Source organism: Octopus bimaculoides, chromosome 1, assembly GCF_001194135.2.
Source record: "Octopus bimaculoides isolate UCB-OBI-ISO-001 chromosome 1, ASM119413v2, whole genome shotgun sequence".
In the NCBI taxonomy this organism is placed as follows: Eukaryota; Metazoa; Mollusca; class Cephalopoda; order Octopoda; family Octopodidae; genus Octopus; species Octopus bimaculoides.
In genome coordinates, this window is record NC_068981.1 from 148,030,674 (window position 1) to 148,041,193 (window position 10,520).

General features: G+C 34.5%; 1 protein-coding gene across 1 annotated transcript; it reads right to left on the reverse strand.

Annotated features, from left to right (window-relative positions):
* Nucleotides 1–3,376: 3,376 nt before the first annotated feature.
* LOC106881044 (40S ribosomal protein S5) lies at nucleotides 3,377–10,087 on the reverse strand. Its single transcript, XM_014931287.2, has 5 exons — nucleotides 9,973–10,087; nucleotides 7,305–7,421; nucleotides 6,067–6,276; nucleotides 4,177–4,404; nucleotides 3,377–3,494 (listed from the first exon to the last, which is right to left on the reverse strand). The coding sequence occupies exons 2-5, from the start codon at nucleotides 7,410–7,412 to the stop codon at nucleotides 3,426–3,428; spliced, it is 615 nt and encodes a 204-aa protein (XP_014786773.1). The 5' UTR covers nucleotides 7,413–7,421; nucleotides 9,973–10,087; the 3' UTR covers nucleotides 3,377–3,425.
* Between the last annotated feature and the right edge of the window lie 433 nt (nucleotides 10,088–10,520).

The following is a 10,520-nucleotide window of genomic DNA, read 5'->3' on the forward strand; positions in this document are numbered from 1 at the left end:
TTCTTCAAGGTGGTGCCCTAGCATGACTACAGTCTAATGACAAAAACAAGTAAAAGATAAAAGATATATATATATATACATATGTATATATGCACAGGCATTTTGTATGGTGTTATATAGTTCACTTCTCAACCAGTTGGTTTCAGGTCTAATACCACTGTCTCCTGCTTACTGACAGTTAATATTCTATTAGAAACATTAGCACACCAGGTGAAATGCTTTGCAGTATTTCGTCTGTCTTTACGTTCTGAGTTCAAATTCCACCAAGGTCGACTTTGCCTTTCATCCTTCGGGGGCTGATAAATCAAGTACCAGTTGCATACTGGGGTCAATCTAATCAACTGGCCCCCTCCCCTAAAAATTTGGGCCTTGTGCCTAGAGTAGTAAAGAATATTCTATCAGCAAGACTTCTCAAACAAGTATTCCCTTAGCAGTAATACCAAATACAATTTTCTACTTGAAACACAATAAATTTCAATTGTCTGTATACACTGAAGAGATATAGATCTTCAGAAATTGTCTGTGACCAGTGGCTTGTTAGTGAAATTTATTGATAGAAACTGTGCTGAGGCCTGTTGCATGAATTATACCTCATTCTTTTATGGTTACTGAAGTAAAAATCTTCTCTTGACCAGTGGTTCTCAACCAGGGGCTACATACGATTCTGCTATTAAAATCTATGTGCAATAAATTGGTTATTCTTCTACAATGAAAAAAATATTTTAACTTTTTAATAAAATTCCTGAGAACTTATTTAAACATTGAATGTTTATTAGTGTCCTGCAGAGTGAAATAGGAATTAAAGGGATCCATAGGCAAAAAAATGGCTGAGAACCACTACTCTAGAGGTGATCAGCTGTCTTGAGACCTGGAGAAGGATAGGCTTCAACAGTTTTCTAAATGCATAAGACAAGTTGTATACTGAAATGGTGTCCCCCTACATTTCCATCAAGAGTTAAGGGCCTACCATCACTGCTACATATATCATTTAAAGTTCACTTTTCTATGCTTGCATGGAGCAGACAGAATTTGTTGGGATAGATTTTCTATGGCCAGATAGATACCCTTCTTGTTTCTAAGCAAAGTAATATTTTCTCATAGTTAGACATGCTTTTCACAGATAATTGACGATCATACTCATTTACAACTATTATGTGGCATCAGGACAAGGATACATATACAGTAAATTTCTTGCTGTTTCCATCAACCATACTTCTGACACTGGATCTGAACACAAGCTCACATGGTTGAGAAAAAAACTTCTAAACCTCACAGCCACACCCATGTTTATACAGGATGGTGCATAAATACCCAAGGTTCTGTAATATAGTGTAAATAACAGAAATAAATTTACACACGCAAAAGCACTCAGCCTTTTGTTTGCAAGTCTATTTACTTTATGCTAAGGAACCTGGTTACTTTTTCACGTGCCACCCTGTATACTGGTAAAAGATGTAAATATCAGTGTTTGAACAAAATTGCTAGTGTATTTGTCTATTGAGTTGCCCTGATAATCTATCATCACTCTTACCTTCAAATATGAAGTGAACCAGTGACTGGCCCTTTAGAAATCTGCATTTTTTTTTTAAGTTCTCCAAATGCAATATAAATAAAGCCTCAGTTTTGATTTTGAGTAGTACCAATTGAACCTTTAATTATCTAGTATTGATAAAATACCAGCTATAATACTTAGACTAGTCAAATTAATACTTTACAATAAAATTAGTCTCAAGGACTTGTCCACAGAAATCATTAATACGTCTTTTCTATTTAGTAGATTGAAGCAGGTTGTTTAATGAAGTAAATACTTCCTAAACACTTTAGCATTTAAAGTAGCTATATTCAGCCCAAATATTCTACCTATTTTATGTTCAAACTAGCCAGATCCAGTCTTTCACACCTACCCTACAATGTCATTTTTAAAATGAACAATCACATCATGGAAATCTTGAATAATGTGAATAGGCATTACATTTGATAGTTATCTGAAAGTTTAAGATAGATAAAAATGGTTACCAAACTCTGAAATAATCTCAATACACAAGACATAAAACTAGATATTAATCAATGAACTACATATAGTTACAGATACTTATTTACATAATAGTTGCAATGTACAAAATAATGTCGAGAACTCTTACCAACGAAAGGATATATTTAGAACAAGGGAGAGAACTCCATTCTCACTTCACTACTGAATATACATTCGATTGAGGTTCATCACCAATTAGTATGATGTAGATGACAAATATCAATGGTGCCACCACTTGAAGATTAACTCTAGTAAAACAGCATTTAGTCCGGTATGGTGCACTTTGAAGAACTGAGGCATTTCACATAATATGAAACTACACTACATTTTAAGTATTTGCAATCCGATTAACTATACTTGATTGCTATAAACAGGAATAGCTGCTTTGTTAAAAACTTCCAACTCAATGCACAGTATGTTGAGCTAAAAACGTCAAATATATACACTTATTTCATGGAAATATGTAAATGATCATAGTTAAACCAGTGCTCTCAAGTAAAATACCTGACGATGGTAGTATTTACTGAAACTATGTAGTATAATTTCGTCATTGTAAATACAAATACTCCAGATTAGGCTGTTGGAAATCTAAAAACACATCATTCAATTTCATGTAATAGTTATAGCTAACATACACCTTACGAATTCGATTACTGGTGGTGGTGTGTCCTTGAGCAAGACGCTTTATTTCACTGTTCCAGTACAATCAGCTGACAAAAACGACTAGTACCTATCTTTCAAAGGGTTGACCATGTCACATTGTGTCATGTTGATTCTCTCTGAGAATTACATTAATGACATGTGTCTGTGGCCTTGCATCCAATTAACTGGAAACCTTGCCGTTTTGCCAGTTAGAAACGTCTGAAAGATCACAAGTTCATAACTTACATGATTATCAACAGCCGATTTGAAAACTACAACTAGCTCCCTGCAGAAAGTCATTAAGAATTATTTTACTAGAAGTGTTTACTTAAAAGAATTGCTCATAAGCAGAAGTCAGTGTGTAGACAAAGCTGACAATATAAGGGACATAACTTATCTGCAGGTCTTTTTATATATACATATTTAACACTTGTATACTACTTAATTTAAGGTTTTGTCATTCAATACTATCATTTTACGTAACGGGTTGGAAGCAATAACCAACATCTAAATTAACCCCAACATTATAGGTGTTTGTTAACACTAAGAATTAAGAAACACCTACAGTGTTGCAACAAGCTTGTTTTGATCTCATACAGCACCAAATAAGTAGGACACCCAGTAAGCTTCAGGATATTTACAATGCAATGCATGTATATATACATATACAAAAGGGACTATATAGACAACAGGAAACAAGAATCACATGTTGATGTTTATTGATACCAAATTTCCAACCAAAACACAAATTTTAACGATTGGACTTGGCTACTCGTTCCAGTTCATCTTTCTTCTTGATAGCATAAGAATTTGATGATCCCTGAAAATAGATTTTAAAAAAAAGAGATAAACAATGCTGAATACGAAAACAGAAAATTACACAGCAAAATGAAATGCAAATTACAAAATGCAGAATTCAATCAAATATCACAATTTTTAAATAAACTTTTAAGAATTTATAGCTCCAAGAGATAAACACTCTCTACTAACTGGGAGGCAATTAATGTTTGGCCATCGATGATAAAAACGTTTATAGCTGAACCAGCATCTGACAAGCTTCTACACATGCAATTTCACAGACATAGCACGAGTTGACTTGAAGCAATGGTATAAAACCTCATCAATATGTTGAGCAGCAGGATCAAAAATGGAACCCCATAATTGCAAACTTCTGAACCACTCAGCCATGCTAATTTCAACTATGCAAGATATGTTAGACATTCATTGTTACTATCACTAACATAGATGAAATGAACTAGAGACCAGTTTGTGCAAAATCTGGCAAACAATGCTATTGTCTGCCAGATGCAATATAAAATAATATATAGGATGGAAAAATAATGGTGTAAATAGTTTTTGACTAAAAATAAGGGTTAATCAATTCAAGTATACCAGAAAATAAAAATGATTTTTATAACTCAAATTGGCTCTGTTCAAATAAGTGTTAAATTATGAATGATGTCAAAGAGAAGATGAGCCATTTTGTGGCATTATCAACTTACCCTAGAGGCATTTATGAGTTCATCAGCTAAACATTCTGCAATTGTCTTTATGTTCCTGAATGCAGCCTCACGAGCTCCTGTACATAACAACCAAAGAGCTTGGTTGACACGCCGCAAGGGTGATACGTCTACAGCCTGTCGCCTGACTGTACCAGCTCGCCCAATTCTGGTAGAATCTTCACGTGGACCACTGTTTATAATTGCTACTACCAGCACTTGTAGAGGATTCTGAAAAAGAAATCAGCATTTTATGTTTAGTTTCATTGTCAAGTAAAGCTTTATATGAACTTAGCACACCAAACATGAAGATATCTATAAATAAATCAAAAGATAATGAGTCCAATTCTACTGACCAATAAACCTAAGATTTCTTTCTTTGAAAAACATGAAAGTAGTAAATGAATTGTCACTGATTAAATTGGTAATAAAATACAAGTTCCATGTAAATTGTCTCTAATCACTTTCTAAATTATTCTCATATTGCATGATCTTCACATGTCCTCCCTAACCAATGAAACCAATATTTAGCTTGAACTTCTACAAGTTAGTGTTCATACAAAAATCATGGATAGGAGTGACTAGGGTTCTCAAAAGGATACGATTTCACAAGATGTTTAACAAGAGGCTGTGAGGGGGAAAAAACCCCAGAGAAACCAGGTAGTTTGGAGCCTGACATTTTGGAAGTACAGAAGCCACTATAGCAGAAGTCAGTTAAAGGAAATACATTAACTGATTTACAGTTGTGATATAAGTGGTCTCTAATGTCTGCATGTCTAGCAGCATTATTGCCTAAGACATGTGAATAGTACTTCAACATGAGTTCAACTCATCATCACCATCATTTAACATGTTTTCCATACTGGCATCGTGTGGTTCCAGATGGCCCATAAAAATAAAGGAAACCACAAGGACTAAACATTGTTTTTGCAATGAAGAAAAACCTTGTGATGATGGCAAAATGCAGATCTTCTGAAGATCTATGGCTCTTCTAATAGTCACCTTCAAAGTGACTGAGATATGATTATTTGAGACAATGAGAGCAAAGAGGTAATTGGCAGAATAGAAGTTGCACTTGTGAAAGACACTAAAATTTTAAAAAATTAGTCATCCACAATCTCCACCAATTGTGCTATAACACTGGACAATCTCCACTTCTATAACAGTGATATATCATATATCTCACCACTACCCACTTCTAAACTGCAAGCATCTCATGAATCTAGTTGCTAATTATCGTATGCACTCTCATAACCACTATCAATATCAGTTGACACAACTTATAGCTTACACCAAGCAAAAATAAAACATGAGAAGTTTGCATGTGTAATTAAGAAATCTGCTTTGCAACCATGTGGTTTCAGGTTCAATCCTACTACATGACACCATGGACCAATCAATGCCTTGTGAGTACGTTTGGTAGATAGAAACTGTGTGGAAGCCACTCTTCTGTGTTTGTTTCCCACCACCTTCTGACCAAAGGTGTTGGTTTGTTTACATCCCCCAACTTAGCACTGGGTTTATTTTGTTGAATTAAACCTTTCAAGGTGGTGTCTACAGTACAATGATTAAAACATGTAAAAGGTAAAATTAAAAACACAAGCTACAATTCTATCAACCCCTCCCCCATAACTGGATTCAACATGGGTTTCTGCCAATGAAGATTGCACACACATACCTGGTTATCAAAAACCAATCTTTAACCAGATTATTTCTCACACAGCCATCAAGTTCAATGGACTATCCATTAATGAAAGACCAAAATCATGAATTCAAAATACAAGACGATTTTTCATATACTTTAGCAAGAACCTAATTATTATAACTATATACAAATTAGAGCAATTTACGAAAAAATTAAAGGATTTATAGTATATTAAAAGCTTTACTTACATCTCCTGTAAGTAAATTAATGATTTCAAAAGCATGCTTTACTACACGCATTGTCATCAGTTTCTTGCCATTGTTACGTCCATGCATCATAAGAGAACAAACCAATCTCTCAACAATTGGACACTGAGCCTTACGGAACCTTTTCAATTGGTATCTGCCAGCACTATGGGGTAAATATTTAGAATATTTTTCCTTCACTGCAATGTAATCCTTGAAAAGAAAAGAAAAAAATCACATATTACACAAGTGCTCAAAAATTATAAAACACATCAACTTTAAACAACGTATAAAGATGACAACATTGTATTAATTTCGTTTCATCATCACTCAACGTCCGCTTTCCATGCTAGCATGAGTTGGACGATTTGGCTGGGGACTGGCGAACCAGATTCCAATCTGATCTGGCAGAGTTTCTACAACTGGATGCCCTTCCTAATGCCAATCACTCCCAGAGTGTAGTGGGTGCTTTTCACGTGCCACCGGCACGGGGGCCAGTCCGGTGGTATTGGCAACGACCACGCTCAAATGGTGTTTTTTACGTGCCACCGAATTTCATTAAGAAAAAAATTACAATGTCAGCCATCTCATACAAATACAATCAGTTTTTATTTTGCATAAGATAACTGCACAACATTAAAGAAAAAAGGAAAATTATCAAAACAACCATCTGATTTCAGTGGGGAAAAAAAAATCATCCTTTCTTAACATGATTAGTGACAGAAATTTATAAGAGCTGGACTTTTGAGAGTACTAATTGATTCAAAACAGGAATTTTGCTAATTTTATATGATTATACTTCATGCTTTAACTTTCATATTAATGTCACTGGGCTTGTGGTGGTGGTGCAAAGAATAATAGGACCAAGTTTGGAAGTTTATTTCCCTTCATCTATTAAATGAAAGAAATTAACAAGAATGATGCTTGACGGCGAGCGAGCTGGCAGAATCAAAAGCACACCAGGCAAAATGCTTAGTGGTATTTCGTCTGTGACTACGTTCTTAGTTCAAATTCCACCGAGGTCGACTTTACCTTTCATCCTTTTGGGGTTGATTAAATAAGTACCAGTTAGGCACTGGGGTCGATATAATCGACTTAATCCGTTTGTTTGTCCCCTCTGTGTGTAGCCCCTTGTGGGCAGTAAAGAAATAAGAATGATGCTTGACTACAATATTTATTTAGCAGATTACAAGTTTTATTTCTTAATTAGAACCAATTGTCAGTTATACTATTACACTTACAGTCAAACTGATATCATTAACTTGCACATCGTCTGGAGACCATTTTCCAAACAGTTTGATTTCTGGCAGTTCAGGCGCCGGTGCAGCTTCAGCATCCCAGTTTTCCATGATGGGTTTCTGAAATTAAATATGGGTTCAATTAGGTTACTTTCATTAATAATCAATGTAATCAGAGGAATGTTAATTTAACCTAGACTAGTATAGCTAACAACATTATACTGGTGCGTAATGTTGCAATATTGGAATTCAGTTGTAAATCAAGGGTGAAATGACGAAAACTTGAAATTATGAACGAAACTATTTTCTGAAGTCAATTGACAAACATGTCCTAGGCTGTGAAATGTTTACTCAACAAGGAATCTTTCAAACACGAATATTGTTAGTGATGGCATGAAATAAAAATTCATACAATGTGATCCTGTTAAAAACTACAATTTCCATACTGCTGTAGATAGTTACAAATTAAGATGCTGCAAGTATAAAGGTAGAAGAAAAGTATTCTATATGAGCCACACTTTCAACTGAATAAATATAAATTTTATCAATACACAACTGTTTTTGTTCATCTTTTGTGACAATACTTTCATTTTATATTTCTAAGCTTGCAGAATGCCTTCATTATCTCCCCCCGTATTTTGAGGAATGCAAGACAGGGCCCCAATATTAACGATCTTCTCTTTATATATACACACATAACATCTAATTTCCACTTTTTCACGCTCCCATGGGTCACACAGAATTTGAGGCAGATATTCTACACCCAGATGTGCTTCATGACGGCAACCCTCACTTGTTTCTAAGCAAGGTAATATTTCCACATGGCCTAAAGTTTTTTTTTTTTGCACAATTACGGAAACAAACCTAGTCCGTGTGACGGCTGCTCTGCTCATCTCAAGCATCACACGGTGTCTGGACAAAGATACGCACAAATATATATATCACACATACACACTACAAGCTTCCATTCAGTTTCCATCATCAAATTCACTTGCAATGGTTTGGTTGGTCAGGAACTACAGAAGACACTTGCAAGCCCTGCAGAACGAATCCAAGACATGGTTGAGAAGCTTCTTAACCACATCTGCACCCACAACACACTTTTTTCAAGATTTACTAACTGAAATGCAGTTAAGTACTTTGCCAGGTTTCACTTTAACGGACAATCCTTCATATCGAAAACCAATATGAAAATACAAACATGAACGTCACTAATTTCTTCGAAATAAACAAATTATATTTTAGTCCGATGATGAAGGAATTGTATTCCGAAATATCATCGGACTAATGATAACTAAATTACAACAGGTATATAGTCCATTTTTTGTATTATAGTGCATTGTTGTACCATTCAAAACTTTTTATTCTTTACAAACAATACACAATGCTTCAAACGAACTACAATACTCTCCTAAAATTATAGTTTTTTTATGTAAAAAAATTTTTTAATAAAGATTTTATTGTTTAGCTATGAGGTTCTTACCAGCAATGCCACTTATTTTATCTCGAAAGAGACAGGTTCAAGTATTCTTATACAAACTTTACTGACACTCGTGTTTGTATTTTGGTTGAATTTACGCTAAATTCACAAAGGAATACCTTTTAAGCAAATGACGGGCAGGGGTAAAAAATACACACATCGCCCGTTTTCGGCGTAACAAAAACCTTAACTCTAAACACCGGGTGTACTTACGCAAATTTAAGTCCCTTTAAAGCTTCATTAAGGACTTAAACCACATGGTATTTACAGCAACACGGATTTTCGGAAGAACCGTGCCGTTTAATGAATATCGGAAGCTTGGGGTGGGGGCTGAGGTACATGCCTATTTTATAGAAGTATTTGCTAACTTAAATTACGAATCTTAGTGATCAAAGAGAAAATTTCACTTTCCAGAAAAAAAAAAAATCGAGATTCCAGACATCAAAATAACTTCGTTATGTCTCAATATAGGGCGATCTTACGATACCAAGGCCGATCTTCGGTACTAGTATCGTAAGATCGCCCAATATATATTATAAAGATTAATTACGTGTTCCTCATTTTTAATTACTTTTTCTTAGGTGCTATGGATCGGCAATTTAACCGGTACTAGCGGATTTAGAAATGTAAATTATTCAATTTTAGACAATACGATTCCCCAAAAATGAAATGGAATAACTGCAATTTGTTTTCCATATAGTATTTTAAAATTAAATGATAAAGAGGGTGGTATTTATCAAAAGGATATGAAAAATTATGGGGAATCAGGTTGTTACGAGCGAGACACGAGTTAACCACGTTTACTAAATTCTCGTATCTGGAATCCGTGTATCTTAATACTGCATATATATATATAGATATCATATCTACAAATAATTGTAAAAGCAAAGCTATACTAAATAAAATCGACCTTAGGTTTATATAGCCTAATCTTATCGTTCAAAAAAGAATTGCTTTTGCAGTTTTCAGCTTTTTAAGAAAAATGAGGCAACATGGCGCCATCAGTGACAAATAAGCGTGATATTTTTTACTATTTTATCTGATATTTTAACAAGATATGACTATACAAATATCCAAATTAGTAAATATGTTTAAAATAGATTAATATGTAATCAATTAAACAGACTTAAAATAAATATAACAGGTAAAAATCAATTTAAATAAGCCAGCAACATTCCACGTGAGACTTACTTGCACACAGGATAATCCAAAAAGAGGCTAGTTCAAAGTCTCGTTTGTAAAACTTTATTGGCAAAATCTCGTTTATTCTCGTAAATAGTGACGAGACCGGACCGGAAATACTTGATTCTTCCCTTCTACTTGATGTATTTAATTAAACAAAAAGAAAACCCCTATTTAGGCTGACATTATAGTTAATTCCACAGTATAACAACACAACTTATTAGAAATAATTAGTTGAGAAATCTATATCTTTTCCTTGTTTCAGTCATTGGTCCGCAGCTATCGCGGGACACCGCCTTGAACTGTTTCGTCGAACAAATCGACCTCAAAATTTATATTTTTAAAGTTTGGTATTTATTCTATCGGTGTATAATGCTGAGCAGCTAAGTTACGGGGACGTAAGCAAACCAATACCAGTTGTCAAATGGTGGTAAAGGGAACAATCTCTACCTTTCCCCCCCTTATTATTTTTTTTTTTTTACGGAATCCCACGTTTTAGGCTATGGAGATTCCGATTCTGAAAAAAAATTTTCAAAAATCTCAATTTCAAAATTTCG

Coding starts and splice junctions, on each gene's coding strand:
- LOC106881044 (XM_014931287.2), bottom strand. CDS start 7,412: ATGGAAAACTGGGATGCTGAAGCTGCACCGGCGCCTGAACTGCCAGAA. Junction 6,277..7,304: donor TTAATGATATCAGTTTGACT/GTAAGTGTAATA, acceptor TTTCTTTTCAAG/GATTACATTGCAGTGAAGGA. Junction 3,495..4,176: donor AACTCATAAATGCCTCTAGG/GTAAGTTGATAA, acceptor ATCTATTTTCAG/GGATCATCAAATTCTTATGC.